This window comes from Peromyscus eremicus, chromosome 3 (assembly GCF_949786415.1).
Source record: "Peromyscus eremicus chromosome 3, PerEre_H2_v1, whole genome shotgun sequence".
NCBI classification, from domain to species: domain Eukaryota; kingdom Metazoa; phylum Chordata; class Mammalia; order Rodentia; family Cricetidae; genus Peromyscus; species Peromyscus eremicus.
The window spans coordinates 94,382,550-94,409,983 of record NC_081418.1 but is presented as its reverse complement, the minus strand read 5'-3'; the positions used below and the strand labels follow the sequence as shown (position 1 = coordinate 94,409,983).

General features: G+C 42.0%; 1 protein-coding gene across 1 annotated transcript in view; it reads right to left on the bottom strand.

Moving 5' to 3' along the window:
- Tacr1 (tachykinin receptor 1) overlaps window positions 1-27,434 on the bottom strand; it is a 167,744-nt gene that overhangs the window by 57,657 nt on the left and 82,653 nt on the right. The window contains exon 2 of the mRNA XM_059256735.1: window positions 14,132-14,326. Within this exon, the coding sequence (XP_059112718.1) occupies window positions 14,132-14,326 (195 nt within the window). The remainder of the gene's footprint in view (window positions 1-14,131; window positions 14,327-27,434) is intronic.

Below are 27,434 nucleotides of genomic sequence, written 5' to 3'. Positions count from 1 at the left end.
CCATTTTTGGAATATATATTTTTTTATATTCTTTCACAAGATGTAGGCTTTAAGGGTCTTGATTTATTGCTATTAATTCACTACAACTCTTCCATCTTATTTATATTAATAGTTTATTTCATATTTACATTTTCTTCTATTTTTGAAGATGTTATCTTAAATTTCTTGATGTATAAGATTTAATATCTATCTATCTATCTATCTATCTATCTATCTATCTATCTATCATCTATCTATCTAACATCTATCTACCTGTCTTTCTGTATCTATCTATCTATCTATCTATCTATCTATCTATCTATCTATCATCTATCCTCTAGCTATAGATTTCCATGTATATTTGTATCTATAATTATATCAGAACCAGCACTCTGTTTCATTTTTGGCTCTAGCCTTGGGCACTATGCTGCAAGAGCCTCTACTCTATCCCATCTTATTTGGAAGATATATAGATTTTAATTTGCTAGCAGGAAATCTGGCTTTATGTTTAACCTGGAATTTTTTTCAAAGTATGTCTTAAGAATAATATCCCTGTAGGATGCTAACAGAGTTAACAAAATAATCTGCAGTCAAATAAATTTAGGAAACACAAGATTTAAGCAAAGTGATCAGTCTTACAATGTATCACAGTGGAAAGTATGAACTGCAGTATGATTAAAGCAGCAAAACCCCAGGCACACTCCTGCTATGAGCCAGCAGCGTATTCCCTAAGCTCATGATGGGGTTTGCACACAAAAGCATATCATGCAGCTGTACAGAAGCAGTGAGAAGGCTTGCTACAGCAGATAACAGCAAGACTAGCTTGTGTGATATACTTTGTGTTAAGAAAGGACAAAATTAGAACATATGTCTGTCTTTGTTAGATGTCAGAAGGAAACCCTGGAAGGATCACAGGAGACTGGGAACAGTGGTTCTGCACAAGGGACTGAGTGGGTGTTGGAGAAAGGGAGAGAGACAGTGAGAAACCTCTTCGGCCTACCCTTTTATCCGTCCTGCCTTTCAAGCCACACTTGTTACCTATAAAAACAAACTAACTTTTTTTTAAAAAAAGGGGGCTTGAATATACTCACAGCTCCAGTGTACAAACACACACTGTGCTTCTCCAGGAGGAGGTGGTAGTGGCTTACACAGAGATCCACAAGCTCATTTTAGTGCAGAGTTCCATAATACTTTGAGTTATTCAAGTTTCAAACAAATATGTAATGAGCCTTATGACTTGCCAAGCTGTCTTTAGTGTATTTTATATTTTATATATTTTAGGTAGTATTTTATATACTTGGGTTTCTCTGTACAGTGTGTGTGTGTGTGTGTGTGTGTGTGTGTGTGTGTGTGTGTGATGTGGTTTGTGAATGTGTGATGTGTATGTAGTTTGTGTGTGTGGTATTTAAATGTTTGTGTGACATGTACGTGCTTGTGGTATGAAAGTGTGCATGTAGTATATGTATTGATGTACATATGTGGTGTGTGTGTGTGTGTGTGTGTGTGTGTGTGTGTGTGTGTGTGTGTACACGATTCCTTGTTTGTTTTCTTTGTCCTTAATATTGAGTACTTCAATATCTGGAAAAGCAAGTTGCTTCTTGTCATTCTTTTACATTATTTTGTTGATACCAAAATTACTTATTTTTGTTCAACATTTTCTGTAAATAGTATATATATTGAGTCATCCAAGTTTCCCTTTATTAATCACCTAAACTTACGTTTGGAGCTGGTTGAGGAACTCAGACCTCTATGGAATTATATTAGACAGAGGGGACACAATTATGTGTTTTCTGAGTTTTCAATCTTGCAAGTCACATTTCTCAGACATTCTCATGCATCATTCAGTGCGGTCCTAGACTTCCTGTATTTTTCACTGCTCTTTCCTAATTATTCCAAGTCTTGTTTTGTTTCTATTGGAAAGAGATCTCTTTGTTTTTGTTTTTTTTTTTTTTCGTTTGGGGTTATTTCTGATATGAGCCATTTTCCTTAGGAGATTAATAGCATTTTAACAAACCATTTTGGCACTTATGGAGATGAATAAAATGCTTCTCTTTGAGCAATTAAGTTAATGAAATATAATAATAGATTTTCTGATAACTTACTAGTCTTATTTGCTTGAAAAAATCATGCTCAGAAACAAGGAATTGCTGTTCTACTATAGCTTTGAAGTTTTTGGCATTTCAAAGAGATGTTTATGCTTTTGTCTTATGCAGATGTTTGTTTGCTTGCATGATTTTATGTGCACTACCTGTGTGCATAGCCTGTGGAGGCCAGAAGAGGGTGTTGAATCCTCTGGAACTGAAGTTATAGATGTTTGTGAGCTATGGTGTGGATTCTGGGAATCGAACCCTGGTCCTCTGCAAGAGCAGCAAGTGTTCTTAATTAATCATTTCTCCAGCCCCTTGGTGAATACTTTAATTGGAATGTTCTTAGCTACACTTGTAAATGGAATTGCCTTAATGGGTTGTGTCTGGAGACTTCTTTGCCAGCTGTTTGTATTAAGTTATGCCAAATGCATATAGTACATGATAAAGCCATCCATAGTGTACTCCAGAAAGGATTTCCTTGCACAGAAATTTTCATTCCAGTGACTTCTACAAATACATTTTAAAAAGGCACAAAGCATTTTATGTAAGTGGACAGCATGAATGTACTTGGAGGTGTGTTGTGCTTTGTGTGAGTGTGTTGTGTATATAATGTGTGCATGTCTTTGTGCACACATTTGCAGAAGTCAGAGGAGGACATTGGGGGTCCTGATCTATCTCTGTCCACTTTATTCTATTGAGATTTTGTTTCTTACTGAACCTGGAGCTAGGGTGGGGACCAGCACCCTCTGTCGATCCCATTGACTCGCTGCCTTGATCCACCACACATAGCGCTGGTGTTGCAGACGCACATGGCGGAGCCTGGAGTTTTACACAGGTGCTGGTGATTTGAACTTATGTCCTGATGTTTATACAACAAGCATTCTTTCTCACTGAGCCACACCCCCAGCTTCTAAGTACAATTTATGGTCAGTGTTTTCCTCCGCACTGCTTTCCAGCCTGTGCCAATTTGATTATTCCTGGCTTTGCAGGCACTTATCTGCTATCTGACGGACCACTATGCTCCCAGGCCTGTCTTACTTTATCTTCCCAGTCTGAGTGCAGCCGCATGAGAAGCTGACTGCATCCTCCAGAAAGAATCCCGAACTGGTGATCCCATCTTAAGGCTTCCGGATTCACGGTTTGACCTTTTAACTAGACGCTGCTAAGGATGTGTCATTTGTACCAGTGTTAATCACATACACTGCAGAAGGCAGCTCTACTGATGAGGCCTGAGGACTGTGCTAATCTAGGGGTATACAGATAAGGACTTAGAGGGCAGTTTAATACTGTGTCCATTTAACAAAATAATAGTAGCTCAGGATGATTCAGAGCTCAGGGGCCTGTGAGCTCCTGAGTTATTGGTTCATGGACAGGTTTACAATTCTAGGCATAAGTTCCGTACTTTGAAGTATAGCCAATCAGAAAGCAGTCGGTGACCCTTAGAATATCCATACCATTATTGTACCCATGGGTATACTTTGGCAGTCCAGTCATTGTTATAGCTCACAGAGTTCACAGGTATTGATGACGTTTCTCCCTCAGTAGCCTGCCCAGGATCTTCCGTTGCTATGAATGTTAGCCAGTAGACAGAAAGCTTCCAGATCAGGACCAACTTGATTTCTCCCTACCCTGTGACCCAAGTCTAACAACTCAAAAGCGGTATACCCTTCCTGGAATTGAGATTTTTTGCTTGATAACCTCTTGCATGTTGGAGGAGCATTATCCATAGAAAGCAACTACATTTAAACCACACACACACACACACACACACACACACACACACACACACACACACACACACACCCCTCTTATAAAATAGTAAGTTTCCATGTGGATTTTCCAAACAATCTTAGTGTTAGTTATTGCCCCCTCCACTTCCTCCTCTGTTCTACTCTCTTATTCCCATTCCCGTTATTCCCAGCCTCCATCATTCTTTTCCCACATACTGCCTGGGTCCCACTAGTCTTGCATTCCATCCTACCATCTCTCCTACAATGTCAATGACTTCTTCCTTCTTGGTTTAACAGCTTCTCAACTATTGCGAGGATGATGGGGTCTGGGCTGTGTTTAAAATGCAGTGAGTATGGAGAAGGAGATGAAACACAATAGCAAACCACAAATATGCCTACATTTCTGGGCCAAAAACCCAAAGCAGCTTGGCAAACAAAACAAAACAAACAAACAAAACCAGAAACATCTCTCTCTTTGAAGTAATCAAAAAAAGCAGAAAATCTATATAGAAACAATAAATTTCTTCATTTAAACAGTTCCATTTTTAACACAAATAATTCCAGAAAACAGTTCATTACTCTAAGTTAATTCAAAATTGTCCCATAGCAATAAAATCACTATTGTTCATTTCATTAAGTCCCAAAATTCAAATAATAAATTCTGGTACCAGCCTTCCAAATATGAAGAAATCCATAAAAAAATCTTTTTGTAGTTTTTTCATTTTTTAAAGTTCAAAAAGTTCAAAAGTAGTAAATTCTGGTATCAGACTTTCACTTCCAAATATGAAGAGACGTTTTACAACCAAAATTTTTTGCAGTTAACAATTTTAGTTCAAACAAGCATCTCTGCAACTTTCATTCTCAAGTCAGAGACCTTCTTAGTTACAGTGATATTTTAAACTGCACCGGTTTTTGCCGTTAGCTCAGGTTTTTCTGTGTTGTGTTGATTTTCCATGGATCTCAGCTGCGAATGCCTTGTGCTCGTTCTGGCATCCACGATTCTTAGCTTCTTAGCAGCTTCTGGAGCTTTTGAAAACCACCCAGACTGCCTGCTTTGCAGTCTACTATGACACTATCTTCTGTGTCTCAGGTTTTTTCACCATATACATTAAGCATTGACTCACAATTAACATTTACACTTTTTCACAAACTCACAAACTCACATCTTGCAAAGCATTTAGACTCACATTCAACATTTACACTGTTTTACAAACTCACATAGAACATACTAACATCTCCTTATTTATACTCCTTAAGGAAACTATAGAACTGCTTTAGCATATATATTTCTTATTTACTTCTTATATTCATTCTATATTCTTATCTAAACTTACATTTACAACTAGCATCTTTACTTCTTACTTATATTCTTCTTTTAAGCTTATTATAGAACTACCTTAGATCTTTACTTCTTAAACTTATTACTACATATCTTAGACTACTTTAGATACTTCTTGCAAGCTTATATTCTTTTTTTTTTTTTTTAATTTTTATTTTGCAATACAATTCAGTTCTACATATCAGCCACCGATTCCCTTGTTCTCCCCCCTCCCGCCCCCCTCACCTTCCCCCCAGCCCGCCCCCCATTCCAATCTCCTCCAGGGCAAAGCCTTCCCCACAGACTGAGATCAACCTGGTGGACTCAGTCCAGGTAGGTCCAGTCCCCTCCTCCCATGCTGAGCCAAGGGACCCTGCATAGGCCCCAGGTTTCAAACAGCCAACTCATGCAATGAGCACAGGACCCGGTCCCACTGCCTGGATGCCTCCCAAACAGATCAGGCCAATCAACTGTCTCACCCACTCAGAGGGCCTGATCCAGTTGGTGACCCCTCAGCCATTGGTTCATATTTCATGTGTTTCCGTTTGTTTGGCTATTTGTCTCTGTGCTTTATCCGACCTTGGTCTCAACAATTCTCTCTCATATAAACCCTCCTCATTCTCGCTAATTGGACTCCCAGAGATCCACCTGGGGCCTAGTCATGGATCTCTGCCTCCAGATCCATCAGTAGTTGGATGAGGTTTCTAGCACGACAATTAGGGTGTTTGGCCATCCCATCACCAGAGTAGGTTAGTTCGGATTGTCTCTCGACCATTGCCAGCAGTCTGTTGTGAGGGTATCTTTGTGGATTTCTGTGGGCCTCTCTAGCACTTTGTTTCTTCCTATTCTCATGTGGTCTTCATTTACCATGGTCTCCTATTCCTTGTTCTCCCTCTGTTTTTGATCCAGCTGGGATCTCCCACTCACCCAAGCTCTCTTTCCCTCGACCCTCGCCCTTCACTACCCCCACTCCTGTCCAGGCTGTTCATGTAGATCTCATTCCATTTCTCTGTCGTTGGGCGATCCCTGTTTTGTGTATGCATATATGCTTTATTAACTAGTGATTCATGAATTGTTTTGTGTTAAAAATGGAACTGTTTTATGTAACTTTATGTAAAAATGGAATTACTTATGGAACTGGTTTTATGTTACAAATGGAACTGTTTAAATGGAAAAATTTGAGTTTTCTAAGTAGGCTTGAGATTTTGTTTAAAAAAATTATAAAGAAAAGGAGTTATGAGTGAATTAAAGTTGAATGTATGTTTGCAAAAATTATGTTAATTTATTGATATTAATGCACCCTAGTTTTGTGAAGTTAAGGAAATATTTGTTTGATGTAAAAACATCAGAAGTTTTCCTATGTTCTGTTAGCAAGTTAATTCAAATGGTTCTGTTAAGAGTTTGCTTTGACTATGCAGGATCGCTTGGCTCAGCCTGGGAGGAGGGGACTGGACCTACCTGGACTGAGTCTACCAGGTTGATCTCAGTCCGCAGGGGAAGGCTTTGCCATGGAGGAGGTGGGAATGGGGGGTGGGCTGGGGGGAAGATGAGGGGGGCAGGAGGGGGGAGAACAAGGGAATCCGTGGCTGATATGTAGAACTGAATTGTATTGCAAAATAAAAATAAAAAAAATTAAATAAAAAAAAAAAAAATCAAAAAAAAAAAAAAAAAAAAAAAGCAGAAAATCCCGAAAGTTTTGCAGATGTATATTTTCTAATTTTTCCTTTTCCTTTTCTATTTTCATTTCCTGCCAAGCATTGATTTTCAATTGCTGTTATTAATGGAAGTAAAGAAAACAAATGTAAAATTTTAGCTAATCTCTGATAATAGGTTTTAAAAGAAGAGAAAATGCTGTAATATTGACAAGTCACACTTTTCAAAAAAGATTAATTTTTTTAACCTATATGAATGTTGGCCTGCATGTATATATACATATACTATGTGCATGCAGTGTTCACAGAGGCCAGAAGAGGGTGTTAGACTCCTGGAACTGGAATCAAGGTTGATTCTAAGTCATGATGTGAGTGCTGGGAATCAAACCCAGCTTCTCAGCAAGAGCAGCCAGTGCTCTTGTTAACTACTGAGCCATCTCTCCAGCTCCGGCAAGGCCATATGTTTATAGTCTTCAGTTAGAATTGTCACCGATGTAGATTTATACTAGCTAATATATCCGTGTTCACTTACATTTCCACAGCAGCTCCAGGTAATTCATAAACAATGACACTACATTCTCACATAATCTCCTTTGAAGGCTACAGGGAGTACTTGAATTCAGAATAGACATGTCTTACTCAAACTATAGCACAAATATGTACATAGCACTATAATTAGCAGGAAATGGCAGATGACCAGAATTAATAAATGAATTAATGACATTGAAAGTCCCCTAGCTGCCTAAATTGCTTTGGATGTCTTTCTCATTTTTCTTCCTCGTTACAGACTTTTTCTTTGTCTTGATGGTAGGTCCTCCAATGGAGAAAGATTACCTCATTCGTCTCCCTTGTCATTAGGGGCATTGCCCTGGTGCCTCCTGGACCACTGCCACCATGCAGCCATACAACACAGGCAAGAGAGATGAGCCTTAGCTACATTCCTTTGAAAAATACTGTACATCTCTTTTTGTCTAATTGAAGTGGTAAGGAGAAATGCTTTAGACAGAGACAGTTTTTTTTTTCTTCCTTATTCTCTCATCTTTTCTTGGTGATTTTTCCTCTAGCTGGTAGTTACTTTTGGCGGCACATGGAATATTTGTTCAACACTTGTCAATCAAATCCACTTTTAAAGGACTCCCTGGGCTAGGTCACTGTCTTGCTATATCAGCCACAAACAAGCTGCTGGGCTGCTAATTAAGGCGGGACTCAATTGCAAATTAGTATTCATGATGAGCCCAAGCCCCTATTTTGTGACATTATTGCGTTGGCATAATTTTCTATTACTGCAGATTGTAAACATCAACAGAAAGTGGTAGAAGAAACCTAGCTCGTCCTCCTGGGGACCCAGGGATGTAGCTAGGGGCAGCCCACTTTGAGGTTTATTCATCCATCTACCTTTCATATCTATCTACCCATCTATTACCTATTGATTTATCACCTAGCTATCCATTCATTAACTATCACCATTTACATATATCTAGCTATCCATTAGTTAATTATCTGTCTGTCTGACTATCATCTGTTTGTTTATCTATGTATCATTATCTCTCTATCTATATTTGTACTCCCTCTCTCTATGATCTACCTATTTAGCTATCAATCAACCAATCATTTATTTGTGTATCTCGTTCTATCATTTATCATATATATGTTCACATCATGTTGTAAAGATATGCTTAATGACACAGGAAATAATTTATGACATGGGAATGATATAACAATTATAAAGTATATGTGAATGTCTCTAGGAAATTATGGAAATTTATTATAGCTTGTTCATGACACAAGACATATACATTTTAGCTTTAATGAGATACCATATTTCCCCATCAGCTGGGCAAAATCCTAAAGCTTTGACAGTATACTTCATTGGTATGCAGCAGAGGAGCAGGGACTCGCACACATTACTGGTGAGAAGGTACCTTGATATAATTCTATACAGTGGGAAAATGTTAAAATTAAAAATGCACATTCCACTTTTGGTATTTTATGCTTCAGATATCCTTACATGATAGATGTAAGGTTATTTACAGTGACATAGCCCAAAGCTGGAAGCAATTTAATTCCCACCAATTAATGACTGTGGAAATGATGTTGTACATTCAAAGAATAGAACCATGTCACTGGAATAAGGGCACCGAAGCCATTTGTGTGTCAGCACAGAAAGATTTCAAGACACATTGCTAAGATAAAAATCAGGATGCAGAATAATGTGCATAATAAGTTGTGTTTGTGTTGTAAGAGAGAGACTATATTTGTGCGGACTCTAAATATGTCTCCTCAAAAGAAATGAAGAATAGCATTCACCTGGAAGAATATTCATCAGTATAAAGGCTGATTAGGTTTTTGTCAACTTGATACAAGCAAGAGACACCTGAGAAAGGGGACCCTTAATTGAGGTAATGCCCCCATTAGGCTGGCTTATGGGAAAGTCTGTGGGGATATTTTCTTGATTAACAATTGATGTGGGAGTGCTCATTCCACTGTGGGTGGCACCACTCCTAGGCAAGTGGTTCTGGGTGGCGTAAGAGAGTAAGCTGAGCAAGCCATGAGGAGCAAGCCAGTAATCAGTGTTCCTCCACACTCTTTGCTTCAGTTCCTGCCTCCAGGTGCCTGTATGAGTTCCTGCCTTGACTTCCCTGACTGTAATGTGGAAGTGTAAGCGAAATAAACGCTTGCCTTCCCAATTTACTTTTGGCCATGATCTTTATCATGGCAATAGAAAGAAAACTAAGACAGCAGGTTAGTAAATGATGGGAACTGGAGTGATTAGAGAGTCATAGGAACTTCTGTTGTATGACATAATATGTTCATCTTTTAAAATACAGAATAAAATTGCAAATGACTTTGTGGAAGGTGAACATCTTCACATCCACAGATTTTTGTGGTCCAGAGACTCCTGTCCATGAAGATAGCACCAGCAAGGGTGTGTCCCTTGCAGAGACAAGCACTTGTCTTTAGCTAGTTGGGAAAACTCAAGGTGAAATGATTCATAGGAGTCAAAGCAAAAACAAGAGGTCCAGTAAATGCCAGAATGGATGAGGACTGTTCTCATGTGATTTATTCAGAGACAAGTTCCTGTAAGGAGCGTCATCACAGGCAGAGGCTACACCTCAGAAGAAAATGTCTTCTTTTTATTCTGGGTAGAACATTTTGGCTCATCCTAGAGAAAACACCTTCTTAAGAGCTTATAGCAATAAGAACACTTGCATTGCATTTAATTTTAGGTTAAAATATGAAATATACAGTGCCCAAAGTAAGAAGTCAAGTTATCTGTTCCTATGAACAATTTTTAAGCCAACACAGATGCTACAACCATCAAGTTGAACTGAGCTAGGTTGGCTACCGCTTTACGTACCTGTTGGATATCTGAACTGTTTTGTAATGAGCATCTTTAATACTCGATCCATTTTTATGGAGCTGTCTGCCTTTCACAGTTCTTCACTGAATTTGTGTATTATCCAAGGGTCTGAATGACGAATGATTAACGTTGGAGGCTCACCATGTATTCAGAAGGCATTTATGCTGCTTTGCACAATACTTCTATGTAATTAATATGTTTGCACAAATGATCTATCAGAGAAATTGAGCCGAAGCATCTGCTCAGCATACTGTCTACCTGCTGGCAACCTGGCCAATGAATGTTGCTGGTATCAGCAGTCAGCATTCACCAGACCTTTACCATAGGTGGGGCCCTGGACTCAACATTTCATGTTATTTGCTTCTTAGACTAGTAACTTGTCTTGTTGCTCTGACAAAATACCTGGAAAAAAAGCAACTGAAGGAAGGAAGGAAAGGAAGGAAGGAAGGAAGGAAGGGAAAGAAAGGAAGGAAAGGAAGGAAGGAAGGAGGGAAGGAAGGAAGGAAGGAAGGGAAAGAAGGGAAGGAAGGAAGGAAGGAAGGAGGGAAGGAAGGTTATTTGGCTCACAGGAGATGTAGTCTCTCTCTCTTTCCCTCTCTCTCTCTCTCTCTCTCTCTCTCTCTCTGAAGACTATATCTTTGAGAAGATACGGTCTAGTATCATGGAGAAGGGACGGAGGCAGGAGCCTGGGGCAGCTGGCCACACTGCATCCACAGTCAAGAAGCAGAAAGAGATGAAGCTGGTGCTCGGCTTGCTTCCTCCTGATCTTAGTCCAGGGAATGGTGCCTCCCATATTCAGATTGGGTCTTCCTTTCTCAGATCAACCTTTCTGGAGACGCCCTCATGCCTGGAGATGTGTTTCCATGGTGATCCTAAATCTTGTCAAACTGACAATGAGGATCAACCATCACACTTACTTCTTCCAACAGACCAATGTGAAATACACTATCAGGCATGAAGTCTTAAAGGAATTGATCATTGATGATTGAACTAAAGAGTGATAAGGCTGGGAGTTGAACTGTCATTGAACTGGAGCTAACATGTTTGTCTTAATGATCCCAATGCCTCAAACAGTTTCCATCTGGTGTCAACTTTGGGATTGTTGTGTACTGTGGAAAGGACAATCATTAGTTCTAAAAAAGAGAGAATATAATTAAGTGCTTCAGTAAATATGTTAAAACTTAAATTTCTAGAAATATAGCATAATATTATAGAAGATACTGACACACAGAAAATAGTGATGAATGTGGAAACTGTGTTATGCACTTGAATTATGTTTGTATTATAGTCAGTGTGTGAATGAATGGCAAATAGATTTTTTAAACTTCGTATTGGAAAAATAAATGTATTATATATCTCTGAGTAAATAATCTCAGATGCTCATAATCCAGAATTATGTTTTTTGGAAGCATCTGTTAACTAACCACTAATTTAACAAAACCTAGAATCTGCCAGGTGGTGGTGGTGCACACCTTTAATCTCAGCACCCAGGAGGCAGAGCCAGGTGGATCTCTGTGAGTTCAAGGCTAGCCTGGTCTACAGAGTGAGATCCAGGACAGGTACCAAAACAACGTAGAGAAACTCTGTCTCAAACAAACAAACAAACAAACAAACAAAAAACAAACAAACAGAACCAAAACCTAGAATCATCCAAAAAGAATCACAGTTAAATAATTGTTTTGTTCGGGTTGGCTTGTCTCTAAGGGATTGTCTTGATTGTCTTAATTGATACGGAAGGGCCCAGCCCACTGTGGGAAGCACCATTTCCTGGGAAGATGGTCCTGAGCTATAAAAGAAATCTAGCTAAGAGGGAGTCAGGTGTGGGCCAGCAAGCAGTGTTCCTCTATGGTTTCTGCTTCAAGCTTCTGCCTTGAGTTTCCTCAGTGATGGACTGTGTGAGGAAGTGCGAGCCAAATAAACCCTAAATTTCCCTAAGTTTCTTTTGGTCAGGGTGTTTTACTACAGTGATGGAATGAAACGAGAATGGTGGTTATGAGAAAACCAACAGTGACAGGAAACCTGCCCACACAACCCCTAACACCTCCTCCGAGTTCCCCAGACTAGGAAAGATGACAATCCCAGTGCACTGTGTTGAGTCCCAAAGGAAATTCCTAGTGATTAATAAGCACAAATCACCAAGATGTTCAAAGCAAGTCTCTAAGCATCACCGCTTACTGACTGAAACCCCCAAGTTGTGGGTAAGAGAAATTTATTTTGAATTCAGCTTTAAATTTGCTGTAAGATGAAAGAACTTGTGGGTATCTTGTGAGTAAGCTACTAAGAAGTGCTCAGACTTTGAGAATATCCTGATAACCTGGGGCAGAGCCTGGTAGATGGGGCTTTCTGAAGTATTTTGTTTTTGTTTTACTTTTTAGTGGGGAATTTAAACTCCGAGGTGTTTTCCTCCTTGCCTGGAGGAACCTGCCTGGGTCATGTTCATGGGCCCCATACAGTTGGTGGAGCCAAACTATGTCCCACTGAGACCTTGTTCACACTTGTAGCGTCATCAGAAAGACTTATTTTATAATTTTATAGTGTCTCCTTAGGCTGAGCATGCACCCTCCACTGCTTGATGTGTTAAATCTCATTGTTGGTATCTGAAGGGCCATGTCTCAATCTCATGCATTGCTGCTTCCTGGCAAGCCACGTTTCCATGCTGCACGTAACAGATACACAGGAGTGACTATGTGACAGGCTTTGGAACTCTCAGATCTAAGTGATGTGACAGATACCATGTTTCATCTTAGCATTTAGTACATTTAAAGGCCACACAATTACACTGCTATCCTGTGAATTCGGTCCATAAGTCCTACCTGACATTTAATAGCGTGCAATGTGAGATATGCGTCATTTCATCTGATAGTCATGGTACTTGTCTACGGGCAACAATGTTTTATTTTCTTCCATTTTAGGAAAGAGGAGATGCTGGGATCCTTGCCTGTGGTCACATGGATGGTGGCAATTCATAATTAAAAACTCAGGTCTTCTGTCTCTAATATCAGTGTTGCCTTTTGATTGGAGTAACAAGCCCGAAATTGGACGATCACAGAGGGTTTTCCGAAAGACCCACTTTATCCAGGTGCTCTCAGTCCACAAAAGGGATGCTTATATAAATTTCACATCACCGTTCAGCTGGGCAGAACAAGGTAAAGAATAAGCCATTTCAGTGACGCCTCCAGGGCAAGAAGCATTAGGGAAAATTACTGAAACATCTTGAAAAAGCCTGTCTGTGGCCCGCCCTCCTCCCACCAGACGAGCAGGCCTGCTTGCATGTGCTCTGTAACCCCAGACACTAAAAAGCCTTCCATGGTTTCATCTGAACGGAGATGTCTCATTTCTCACATTGTAAACTCCTGAGAGGATTTGGATTGATGCTTCCCTAGACGCAGCTTATGAGATAAAAGATTCAATGACAGTGGCCTTGTTTGGAGAAGGAATAGAGGGCACAGGATGTGGGGCTGTGGTACACAGGAAAGAGGTGTGGCCTATCACGTACTTGCTATGGTACTGGCTACCACCCGAGCAATGACCGCTGAACTTCATGAAGAAATCACAGTGTGAAACACACACTGTAAAGGGATTGTGTCAGAGGGGAGGGGAGCAGGCCACTGCTGAGAGTGGCTGGAGTAGAGACATCCCCACCTTCCAGTGTGCTGTGCCTGGTACAGTGTGACATCACAGAAACACAGATCCTGGCAGGGAAGCATCTTAGATAAAACGTCCAAGAGAGAAGGTGGTGGGGCACTGTTGTTCCAGGAACCTGTACTGGGAACTAGGTCTTAACGTTCTTAATATGACTTTCACAGCATTGGGGGATTACCATCCCCTGAGGGTGTATCAACGCTATCAGAGCCGTGGGTGTGAGGAAGGCAGATAGTCAGTCACATGTGAAATCTTCATTGATAAAAGAATACAGAAGAAGGAAGGCGTCAGGGCAAGGAAGGTTCTGCCTAGCACAGCACGGCTTCCAGGCAGGTACGTGAGACTGACAAATCTCTACTCACGCTTTCTCGTAAGTCCTGTAGGGATGCTCCGGCCACTCGATCATGCACACGACTCTGCTGGGCATCGTCTCCGTGGTAGAGTAGTAGCCCTGTGGAAAGGCCAGCAGGAGAGCCAGGACCCAGATGACAAAGATGACCACTTTGGTAGCAGTGGCCGACAGCCGGGGCTGCAGGGGGTGGATGATGGCCATGTATCTGCAGTAGAGAAGAAAGGACCACGTTTGTTGCTGGAGAATTTCTCTCCAGCTCCCACCACCAAGTCCCGCCAGTCCCAGAGCCCACTTATAAAATAAACACACAGACTCTTACATTATTTAAACTGCTTGGCCATTAGCTCAGGCCTGTCATTGTCTAGCTCATACTCTTATATTTAGCCCATTTCTATTAAACTTTACTTTGCCACGTGGCTTATGGCTTACCGGTACTTTACATCTTCCTTGTCCTGGCGGCAGCTCCAGGCAGTCTCCCCCTTCCCTTCCTGTTCCCTCAATTCTCTTCTCTGTTAGTCCCGCCTATACTTCCTGTCTGGCTATTGGCCAATCAGAGTTTATTTACATATAGCGATATCCACAGCACACGTTCTGTCATCATGTGTTTTTCCTGCTCATAAGGATTCCCAGAAGCCCATTGTTTTCCAGTTACTTGTGTTTGTGTATGTGTTGAGGCCGGAAGTTAACCTGTTAACCCCCGGTGTCTTCATCAGAAGCTATTTATGCTGTCTTTTGAGACAGTCTCTCACTGGACTGTGGGGCTCACCAGCTGGCCATCAAGCTCTGGGATCTTCCTGACCTTGCCTTCCTAATGCTGGGATTACAGTGTGTACCACACTTGTTACCCTAGACCCAAGGAGATCAGAGGCAGGAAGATTGTTGGAGCTTGCTGGCTTCCACCTTGGCCAAGATATGAGCTCTGGGTTCAGAGAGAGACACTGCCTCAGTGAAATAGGTGGAGAGTGATAGAGAAGGACACCCATGCAATATGTGTGTTTACACGCGCGCGCGCGCGCGCGCGCGCGCGCACACACACACACACACACACACACAGTAAACCCTTTAAAAATCAGGTCCTCATACTTGCACAGGAAGTACTCACTGATTGAGATATCTCTCCAGCAGCCCTTCCCAATGATTAAAGTATTTTCTGAATTATTTTTTTATAGTCTATCCTTGAACTCTGACTTATGACATACAATACCAAAAGCCCCTAAGGAAAGTCAGATTTCAAAAAATTGGTAACCCATCAGAAACATTCCAAGAGATACTGTCATTATTGACATGCTTGGAGTACATACCCAATGACCAAATACATGTTAGGGTCTTACAAAATGAAAAAAATGACATGCTGTGGTTACTTTCAACATCAGGGATTTTTGTCCTTGAGGCTATAAAGATGGCACAGTGGGTAAGAGTGCTTACTGACCTTCCAGGTGACCCGAGTTTGGTTCCCTGAACCACACTGGGTGCCTCAAAACCGTCCATCACTTCAGGGAATCTGATGCCCTCTTCTGGTCTCTCTGGGCAATTGCATCCATGTGTACCTACACTCATACATATACACATGCATACACTTAATTAAATAAAAATAAGTAGAAAAAAAGAATTTTGTTCCCATTTCTCTCCTGGTGCCAGAGGCTGAACCCAGGATCTCATTCTCGCCAGGTAGATGCTCTACCACTGAGCTACATCCCCAACCTTCTCCTTTGTGCTGTTGGGATTCAGGGACAATCCTGATAGGAATACAGGCTCAGTCTGCAAAATTCTGCGATGGTGGCACCATGAGGTGACATGGTCTCGTGACCCTACAGCCATCTTAGCAAGTAGAAACATGTAAATGCTTGATGAGTAATGAAAAAAGCCTGCTAACATTTCCAGACGGTGTCCTCCTTAAACAGAGTATGATTACAGCAGTGTTAAGAGTCCTTATGTAGCATTATAAAAGCTTAGTAATGAGCTGGGGTGGACTAAGATCTCAGCTGGTGAAATGGCATCGGCTACCACCTGGGCGATTGGAGTACAGTTTGTGAGGAAACCCTAGACATAGTGTAAAACACAAACCTCAGAGGGACTGCACCGGGGGGAGCGGGGAAGAAAGGGATGTGGGGAGGGGAAAGAGTTCATAACTCTGGTAGCTCTCTTTTGAGAACTCCTGGGATGGAGACATGCCATGTGCCATCACGTAGCTTAGCACACACGAGGCCCTGGGTTGGATTCACAGAACCACAAAAAACTGGGCACGGTGGTGCATGCTTGTAATATGAGCACACAGGAAGTTGAGGTAGTATATCATAAGTTCAAGGTTGGCCGGGGGGTGGTGGTACACGCCTTTAATCCTAGCACTTGGGAGGCAGAGCCAGGCGGATCTCTGTGAGTTCAAGGCCAGCCTGGTCTACAGAGCGAGATCCAGGACAGGCACCAAAACTACACAGAGAAACCCTGTCTCGAAAAAAAACAAAATAAATAAATAAATAAATAAATAAATAAATAAATAAATAAATAAATAAGTTCAAGGCCATTCTAAACTACATATCAAGTTAAGGCCATTGTGGGCTACATGAGACGTGGACACAAAACAAAACAACTACCCAGAACAACAGGGCAGACAGGATGGTTCAGTGGGTAAAAGTGCACACTGCTTAAGCTTGATGATCTGAGTTCAAACCTCAGAACCCACAAAAAGCCAAATGTGATGGTTTCCGTCTGTAATCCCAACATTCCTCCCATGAGACGGGAGGCAGAGACTGAAGAATCGCTCAGGATCTTAAGGACTACCTGGTTTGGCATACTCAGTGTGGCAAAACCAGCAAGAGTGACCCTGCCTTAGCTGAGAGAGCGAGAGAGCCCACTCCTGAAAAGTGTTCTCTGACCTCCTCCACATGTGGGCCACACTGTGGAATGTGTATACACACACACACACACACACACACACACACACACACACACACACACTGAACTGAAACAGCCGGAAAGCTCGAAGTTCATACAGTCTGAGGAGACATGAATTTTTATGTTCAAGACAACAGTGACCCAGTCTGAAAAGCATGCAGTTCCTGGAAGAATTGTCACCATGCCTTTGAGCATCTAAGAGTCAGAGTAGGGCTAAGAACACATCCCTCATGAAGCAGACACTAGAGTCTGTACGGTTGGACTGGAAGAAGCCTCTTTGTGGGATGTAAGGGGTACAATGATTGACAGTTTTTTTCAGTGGGTCTTGTCCCCTTTGTGGGTAGAATAACCCTTTCTCAGGGGTCACCTAAGACCACTGGAAAACATAGATGTTTATATACTATTTATAACAGTAGCAAAATTGCAGTTATGAAGTAATGAAATAATGTTATGGTTGGGGGTCACCACAACCTGAGGAACTGTATTAAAGGGTCGTAGCATTAGGAAGGTTGAGAACCACTGGCTTATAGGGTCAGCCATTCTTGGGTCTCCTCATACCTATGGTCTAGATTAAAAGATGTCATCCCAATGAGACTGTCCCCATGTTTGAAGCTGTGTGCACAGTCATTGAGATGCCACAGAGATCTGAGGGTCAGTAGTCATGACAATCTGCATTTCATATCACACAACAACCCTGCCTATCCCTTATAAAGGGATCTTCCATGTGTATTTTTCTTAAAAATGTTATGTGTTTACTTCTTTAAAATATGCACTTTCCCCTCAGAGTGGGAATGGCATTTTACACAGCCTTCAGGGTCTAAACATTATCTGACAGGCAGGTATTTCTTGTTTCTGTGGGACGGAAGGCCCGATGCAGACTTGAGCAGTGCAGGAACATCTGCACAGCTGTCTGCTGGCTCCACACAGCCGTGTGTAATTGTTTTAGTGCATTGTTTGGTCTCCTAGGAACTCTGGGCAAGGACTGGAGCCAGGGTACTAGGAGAGCAATTTCAGTCAGTATGAGCCTCAACAGTTCCCACCAGGCACCTGCTGTATGCAGAGAGCAGCCCTCCCTCCGGAAGGCTATGAGCATTTCTCTCCAGAGGAGCAGGCACATCCATAAAAAAAACTACAAATCACAACAGCAGATAAATGACCTCAAGTGGAAACTGGATCAATACCTCCACCCCATAAGGGATGTTGCAGAGGCAGTCAAGCCTCTGAATGGCAGGTAAGCCTGCAGAGCATCCTTCTCTGAGGATACTGTGAAGTGCTTGGAGTCTTCTCCCTCTTCTAGGTTGGGATTTGGTCTGACTTTCTGGAAGGTTGGTAGTTGGATTTGGACAGAGGTTTAAAACTTTGGCTTTCTCCATGTTCAGTGCTGGGGTCTGGGTTTTCCTTTTCTGGGTTCTAAAAACAAGGACACTGACAATACTCTGTGTGAGGAGCCTGAATGTTGGGAAGATTGCTGTGGAAAAATGCTTTTATACAAATGGCGCCAGAACGTGGGGCAAGTGTTTCCACCTAAAACCTGAGAAAGCTTTTAAAAAAAAAAAAAGATTCTAAAACGGAGCTAAAAACAGCTTCCTAGTTGTTTCTCTCAGGCCAGCTGCAGCCTGTGGGCTTGAGCTACTCTATGGCGGGTTCCTGGTTTGTGGGCTTGACCTGCAGCATGGTGGGTTCCTGCCATGGTACACAGAGGTATCTCCAAGCCACTCATTATGCTGCATGGTGGATTTAGCTTTTGCTGGTACAGACAACAAGAACAAGAACAAGAACAAGAACAACAACAAAGAAGTTTCTGGGCTACAGGCTGCTTTGGTAGAAGCATGGACCCACTGCCTCCCAGAGACAGTGGAGAGCATGGCTCCCAGAGCAGGAGGTGAATTACCTCTGCTATGTTGGAAAGCTGAGGTGGGCAGAGTCAGCAGTCAAGGCTGCGGTTTCTGTCCTAGCCACACTGTAGTTTAAAGCAATAGATTCACAACAAGACAGATTCAGATGGAATAAATCTCTAAACAGTTTACAATGTGTGTAAAAAAAATCTACATAGGCTTGGAAGAGAGAGGAAAATGAATAATATAGACAGTTATATAAAGAAATAGATGTTTAAAAAATAAAGTCTTTAAAGAGACAGTAAAGGTAATATAAAAAATGAGCCACATAAAGATGGAAATCACACACAGAGTCTGAATTATATTGTCTTTGGGATTTTTAACTGCAGAGAGACATTTGATTGTAAAGGCTACTCAGTTAAACCAATATGTATATTTTAATGGCATCTCAGCTTCAAAATTGATGTCTAAGGATACGTGGCTTTGGAAAGGAGGCTCTGCTTTTGTTTTCACAGGAAGCCAGAGGCTATGGATTTGTTCCAGGTTAAGATATATCGGGTTTGACCAGCCAAGACCTCCTGAAAAGTCTTCGCTGACACCATGGCCTAGATGATCCAACATCCAGAACCATTTCAAGGCAACGGGCTCAGACAACGCCGTGTCACAGACTCCTCCAGTCAGGACTTGACCATAATCCTTAATTTTCTCAGGATCCCCATTAGATTGCCAGCTCCCTCAACCAGAAGAAAGTAGTATGAGAAGCTATGCCCAAATTCTCAAAATATTGTTTATGAATGTTTATTTTTATTTAAAGCAGGTTGATTACAGATGCAATCTCTTTCTAAAGAAGAAAAAGGGATAGTATAGATATCATAGGATGAAAGGGTAGATTAATGAACCTACTTCTAAAGAGCAACTTGTTTAAAATGTTTTACGTTGCTATAGATTTTAGTTTATTGATACAAATTTAAACTTAATTTTGTTATACTGTATGTATATTTTTACTCCTGTTTAAGGTATTATGTTTATACAACTTATTTAAAATTGTATTGTATCAAGAAATACAGATTAATAGTTAATCATCTTTGATAATCGAACTTATAGTCATGTTAGTTAAAATTTCTACATATACATAGATAGATTTCAGTTAGGTAGGTAATCTTCAAACATATCAACCTACAGAATATGGCATTTAAAATGTTTTAAAAACTTGACTTTCCTGAACAATGAGACATGTCTGCTCCTGGCAGCACTGATTTACTTCAGAGAGGAGGATGGGCATCAAAGACACTCCCTATGAAGTTTATCTTCTTCTTGGCAAAAATAGCCATTTGGACAAGGAACTGTTCTTGCCTGGACTGCTTGACAAAATGTTATATCAACTGGACATGCAGGACCCATAGGAAGGTGACCATTGAACTTTGCAAGACAAGATGGTCCTTCAGGTTCTTGTTTTGCAGAAGAAACTGCCAGACATTCTACAGGACACAGAGAAAAGTGACTGAGAGACTCTAGGCCTGTAGGCTGAAAAATGGATGCCCCAACATTGCAGAACTTTTAATGACTGTCCAGGCAGGCAGCTGTCTCTGTCATTCTAGAGTTTTGGAAGTTGCTTTCAATGCTCTTCCTGTTTACTTAGGTAATATTGTATCTTTCTGAGGTCTTTGATGTAGTTGAAGACTAGATAGTTAAAATTTTCCTTAGTTATGATAAAGGATTAGTTAGATATGAAAGCTTAGACTTACAAATATAGGATAAATAGAATATTTTCTTTAATTTTGCCAAATATAGACTAGATATTTTAACTGTAATTCTTGTTTGATACCTGTTTTGCTATATATAATTTTACTATGTTAAAGTTAAAACTTTCCTTTTTAATTAAACAGAAAAGGTGAAATGCTGTGGAATAATGCTTTTGTACATTGGTTTAATAAAATGCTGATTGGCAGTAGCCAGGCAGGAAGTATAGGTGGGATAGCAGACAAGGAGAATTCTGGGAAGAGGAGGGCTGAATCAGGAGATGCCAGCCCACTGTCCAGGGAGCAGCATGTAATGGCACACAGGTAAAGCCATGGAAAAGGTGACGACATACAGATTAACAGAAATGGCTTAGTTTAAGTGTAAGAGCTAGACAGTGGTAGGCCTGAGCTAATGGCTGAGCAGTTTTAATTAATATAAGCCTCTGTGTGTTTACTTGGGTCTGAGCAGCTGCAGACTGGGTGGGACACAGGAAAACCTCAGCTGCAGAAGATGCCTAAGGCCAGCCTTTCTATAAACAGTAAGATGTTGTGCAAGGGCTGGGGATGTTGGTAAAGTGCTTGCCACATAAGTATGAGGACTTGGGAGTGCAATCCTTGGAAGCCACATTAAGTGGGGGCCATGGTGGCACACACCCGTCATACCAGTGCTATGATGTGGGGACAGGAGAGTCTTTGAGGCTGCACCACACAGTGAGATATCCTGCCTCAGAAAATAAGGTGGAAAGATCCTGAGGAATGACATCATGGTTGACCTCTGGCCTCTACATGCAAGTGCACACACACAAACACACATGCACCCCTACCCAATGCCCCAGGAATTCTTGCATCTTTCATCAAGATTTCCCCTCCCCGATTCCAAAGCTGTTCTGGAAGCTATGAAGATGTCATATCTCACTCAGCCCCATGCAGACTTCCTCCCTCACTGCAGCTGTGCACTCCCAGGCTCTGAACTAGAGAGAGACCCACAGGGGAGCCTGCAGTAATTACAGCACCCTCTTTTAATAGGATCTCAAATGCAAGGTTTTAATTTGCTTCTAACTCAGGATAAATGTTCAAGCTTAAATAAATGAATCCCAATGCCCATCCCCAAACTGGCGATACACCACTTGGAATCGAATGCGACTACGCTTTAGGGGCATTGCACCAGACTACTGGCGACATGTCTCCAAACGGGTGACAGAAAGCCATATTTTATCATTACTGCAAAAAATTGCTGTTTGGAAGCCCATTTCAGTGAACTCTGTGCCATTCTTTTAGACTAGGAGCCATTTTCGTGACAAATGAATAGATTACATGTAGCAACCCCAAGTTAGCATCAAAGATCAGCTTTAAAAAATACATTTTTTTATTTGTATAAAATAGTTATAAATTTTTCTTGGTTCCTCCTTTTTTTCTTCCTTCTCTCTGTCTCTCTCCATCTCTCTGTCCTTTCCTCCCCTCTCCGGTGGCTTGTGTTGTATAACACACTTCTTTCTTATTTACTCAGCGGCTAGCCTCAGTTGGATAACCCCAACACAGACGATGGACATTTTCCTCCCTATTTTGCATCCCCAGCTTGCGTTCCATTAACATACAGTGCCTTTATCTGGATCCACCCTCAACAACTCTTTCTTATTTGATTTTAAGATACCACCATGCAAGTGCTTCAAGCCCTAGGAAAATACACTTAATAAATATTTATTGACTGTTCCATGCTCACGGGACTCCAAGGCAGCCAACTAAATGTCTTCCTGATTTACACATTAATCACCAGACTGCCAGAGTCAGCGGTCCAGAGGCTGCGTGGCGTGTGGATTATGTCCTCCACTTCAGATTGCCTCTGCCTCACAGAAGCCTGTCTGTCAGCTCTTGTTGAAGCTGTGTGTGACCTCCTAGCTGAAACGGGAGGTGCAGTTCCCTTTGGTGACAGCACTTTCTAGAAAGAAGTCCCACAGAAACATCTTCTCAATCTGGGGGAGTGTGCTACTGCACATCTTTGTCATGGACAGTTAGAAGTGATCTTATTATGAAAAAGAATCCATCCTCTCCCCAGAAGCTCTGTCCTCTTGACTTCTTCTTAGTCTGTCCTCACATCAGTGGGCAGAGTGCCTTCCAAACCCTTCATCTACAGTCTTTCCTCCCAACCCAGTATCAGTTCCTTACTCTTTCCCAGCATGGTCTAAACATCCTCTAAAGAATGCCATATGCCTAGGGATAGTGATGGCTCAGAATATGCCTGTAGATCAAGAGTCAGCAAACTTCTGTAAAGGTCAAAGAGCAAAGGCAGGCTTCAGGGTCTGTCAGTTTCTCTCATAACTACTCAACCCTGTCTTTGTGTGTCAAAACAGCCATAGACAGGAAGGAAACTATTGGATATGTCTGTGTGCCAGTAAAACTTTATTTACAGAAACAGATTGTGGGCTGGTAGGTTGTGGAAAGTGATGACTAAGAGGAGTTAGAACAGCAGGTAAAGATGGCATCATCTTCAGAAACATTTTCCACCTCCAACAGGGCATGCCCAGTGCTGTGGATATTGCTCTGTATAAATAAAATGTTGATTGGCCAGTAGCCAGGCAGGAAGTATAGGCGGGACAAGCAGAGAAGAGAATTTTGGGAAGTGGAAGGCTGAGGCAGGGAGACACTGCTAGCTGCCGCCATGACAAGGAAGATGTAAGGTACCGGTAAGCCACGAGCCACGTGGCAAAGTATAGATTAATAGAAATGGGTTAATTTAAGATATAAGAAGAGTTAACAAGAAGCCTGAGCCATTAGTCCAAACAGTTTGAATAATATAAGTGTCTGTGTGTTTAATTTTATAAGTGGGCTGTCGGACTGCCAGGGCTTGGCGGGACCTGGAGAAAAATCTCTCTAGCTACAGCCCAGAGTGAAGTCAGTACATGTTCAATCTGTCATCAGGGAGGAAGGTGATCATCGTCTGCCAGGTACTACTCAGAATCTGGTTTCCCATCTAAACACAGAGGTCTCAGTTGAGGACACTTGATCTCAATCTCTTCCTGTCTGGCTCCTGCTTCTGTCCACAGCCTGGACCCATCATCCTTGCTGTCATGGGAGGATTCAGTGACCATCTTCGATGCTGCAGAGGTCACTGATCTCGTGCTGGCCACACCTCACTTATTTTCCTATTTGCCTATCCATCTGCCCTCTTTATGTTCCACAGAAGGGCTCCCTTAATGCTTGGGATCTAGTAAACATTCAGTGAAAAATTAACCAGATAAATAAGTATGCAAATTTCTTGGCATATAAAAGGCACCTCATAAATAGTTGCTGAATAAAATCATATCCAACACAGGCATGTATGTTATAGCTCTATTATTCCCAGTCAGAACAGTTGCAGGACTGTCACATGAGAATAATCATTGTTCAAAGTATTTTCTATTATATGGATAGACAAGATCATCCTGTAGGAGTGACCTCACTGGTCCCTAGTCCTTAGACATTCCTATCCTTTGACTTTCAGCCCTTCAGTAATTTTTTAAAAGTATTTTTTCACTTACTAACATGTGCACGGACAGTACTCTGGAAGCCACACAAGATTCGTCTTCTGCTGGGGCATCTTCCAGGACGTTTCCTGAGAAAGGGAGTCCCATCTTTTCTCCTTCCTCCTTTCTTCCATTGCATAGGACACATCCCTTTTCACTAGAGGTCACTAATATTTCATCAGCTGAGAGTTCGAGCCAGGTTATCACTTTTATTACTGAACTCCACACATCTAAATTAGAAAGTTTGCGTGACCAGAAATTCAGTTCTTTAGATAAATGCAGACTCTTGAAGCTGTAGCCAAAGAGGCCTTTTAATGGCCTAAAGAGGCAGTACAGATCACACACTGTGAAAATATTTCTAGAGCCTCTTGCAAAAAAGAAAAATTTCTACTTATCCTGTGCCCGTTCTATAAGGCACATGTTTCTTATTCCAGTGGTCCATCAATGACTCACTTCAAAAGCTGTCAGCAGATAGGAGAGGCACCACCAATAAGGACAAAAGGAATGGATGTGAGGTGATGGGATTGAGAATCTGTGACAGTTTGAGGTGAAATGAAGGACAGGATGCAGCCTGCTGTTGCTAGAGATATATGCCTTATGTGTGGTCCATGTGGTGCAAGAAAGATTCAGAACAGAGTCCCTAGGCCACTGGGTACCACAGTATCTATTGTAGGGGAGCAAGGAGAGGAGGTGACTCGAGACTCCACAGGCTCAGGCCCTGTTCTAGAGCCCATTTCCTAAGCCTCTAGCATCTGTAGAAAGTCCTCCCATCCTTTAAACATGGGTGCTCAGGCCGTCTCTCTCTCAAACGAAAAATATTGTATGCCCTTCAAATGAGTGCCCCTCACATTCCTGTTAACCATGCTTCCTTGTAGCATCCTCACCTTCCATCTTATGGGAAGATAACTTAGGCTCCTGTTCCTATCAGTAGGCCGTCCCCATCCCCCGGAGACTGTGCACACCCATCTCTTAATCTTCTGGGAGCCTTAGCTAATCAATACAAGCTTGCCTGGTCACCCATTGGCTTTCCCCATGCATGTCTTTTCGGCAGCTGTAAATCAGCAGCTCCTCTCGGAGAACACAGACTAATCTGAAAGGGGCAGAGTGTAAAGGGCTGGATGCCTGAGCTCTGGGTGTCCTTTCCTCAAGAACTCCTCAAAAACGATTTTGGAATGTGAGATACAAAGCTGGGCTAGATCAAATGTTCTGCTTGGGAAAGTGTAAAAGGTGGCCCCTCAGGTCATCAAGGTCCTTGAGTCTAAAATCGGATGTGATTGATTGAGAAAACGCAGTGAAGTCCAAAACTAAACCAAATGGTGACAGCAGCTTCTGCAATGCACGTCAGAAACCTACGTCTTCTATGTGCATGAAACCCATTATCTTGTATAACTCATGTCACAATGAAGCTCATTATCCTGCATAATAACTTAAAATTAATAAAAATAGGACTAATGGGGGGCTGGGGTGATGGCTTCACTGAGCACTTTCGCTCTGCAAGCATGAGGACCTCTGCAAGCCTGGGTCCCCAGCACCAACATAAAAAGCTGGATATGGCAGTGGTGTGCTGTGCGCATCTGCTGGGGAGGTGAAGATAGGCAGATTCCTAGAGATCATTGCCTAGCCAGCCTAACTAGCCAAACCAGGAAGATCTCAGCTCAGAGAGACTCTGTCTGAAAAAATAAAGTGGAGAATGGTTGAGGGAGACACTCAGCATTGATCTCTGGCCCCACATATATACACACCCCTGCAGGCATACCAGCATAAGCATGTGTACACTCGTACACCACACACACACACAAACATACAAAAGAACAAAACTCACACCTTACATGTGTATGAAAACATCAAAATGATACATTATCTTGTGCACTAAAAATTAATTGAAAATGGATAAAAATAAACGCCATGCCTCAGGGTTGGCTTGAAGCTGAGACTGAGTGATTTAGGTGAAATGGAAAGACTGGCCATGGCTTTGTTTTTAGACTTTTCTCTGTGTGTAAAAAGAAATGGAAAGATGAGACCATATTCACTGCTGTGGGAATGCATGAATACATTGTCCGGTCACTGTGGAAACCACTGAGGAGCTTTGTCAAAAACTTACAAACTGAACAACCTGAAACCCAGCTAAACCACTTCTTGGTACATCCCCAAAAGATGCTAGGCCAGGGGTGTCCAGCCTTTTGACATTGCTACATAATGTTGTTATCTACAAGTGTACTGGGCAACATTCATGGCTGGGCTGGGGTGCAAGTGGCCCCCACAACTGCAAGTTGGACACGCCTACTTAAGTCAACATGTCCCAGAGACCAGCACACCCATGTCTGTGGCCAAACTGTTCACAGTAGCCAAGTTCTGGAATCAGCCTGTATCTGCCACTAGACGAATGGAGAAATAAAACGTGCTAGATATACCCAATGGAAGTCTTTCCATTAGTAAAGAAGACATGAAATTATGTCATTTAATGGAAAAGGGATACTACCAGAGATCATCATTTTTAGTGAAGTAAGTTAGATGCTGAAAGAGAAAGGTTACATGTTTTCTTCCACTTGCGGATCCTAGAGTTTTTGTGTGTGTACCTGTGGTGTGTGTGTGTATGTGTGTGTGTGTGCAGTTCATATGCTGCCTATGTGTGCATGCAATATGGAGTCCTAAGCCCCACTTCTGGTACCATTCTCTATTTTCTCCCACCCTAGTATTTGAGACTAAGTCTCTCTGAGTAGAGCTCACCGTTTTGCATAGACCACCTGGCATGTGAGTCCTGGGCACCTACCTGCCTGTCTCCACCACCCCTACCTTAGCACTGGGGTTATAGACATGTGCATCCTTGCCAGGATTTTGTATGTGGCTGTTGGGGGATCTGAACTCAGGTTCTCATGTTTATACAGCAAGCACTTTACCTACTGAGCCGTGTTCCCAGCCCCTAATACTCTCATAGGCACACAAAACCACCACACACACACACACACACACACACACACACACACACACACACACACACACACCAGGCAAGCAGAAGGGACATGAGGGAAGGGAGGAGACTAGGGGGTGGCAGAGGGAAAGGGTGGATAAGATCCAAGTATGTGATGCACTTGAAAGAGTTTGCCTCTATGAAGCCAACACCAATGTACACCGAGACACACACTGAAAAAAGAGCAACGGAGGAGAGTCAGAAATGGCCTCTCGTCAAACAACCTGCTGGCCCATTGCATCTCTGATGACTGCTTTTTTCCCTTGGGGACTCATACTTGAGTCAGGGATCAGCCCCTGGGGGTGCTGGTATGTTTCACACAGAAACTGCTGCCTGGGTCACATCCCTCCAGCCCACAGGGGGACAGCACCTGGACATA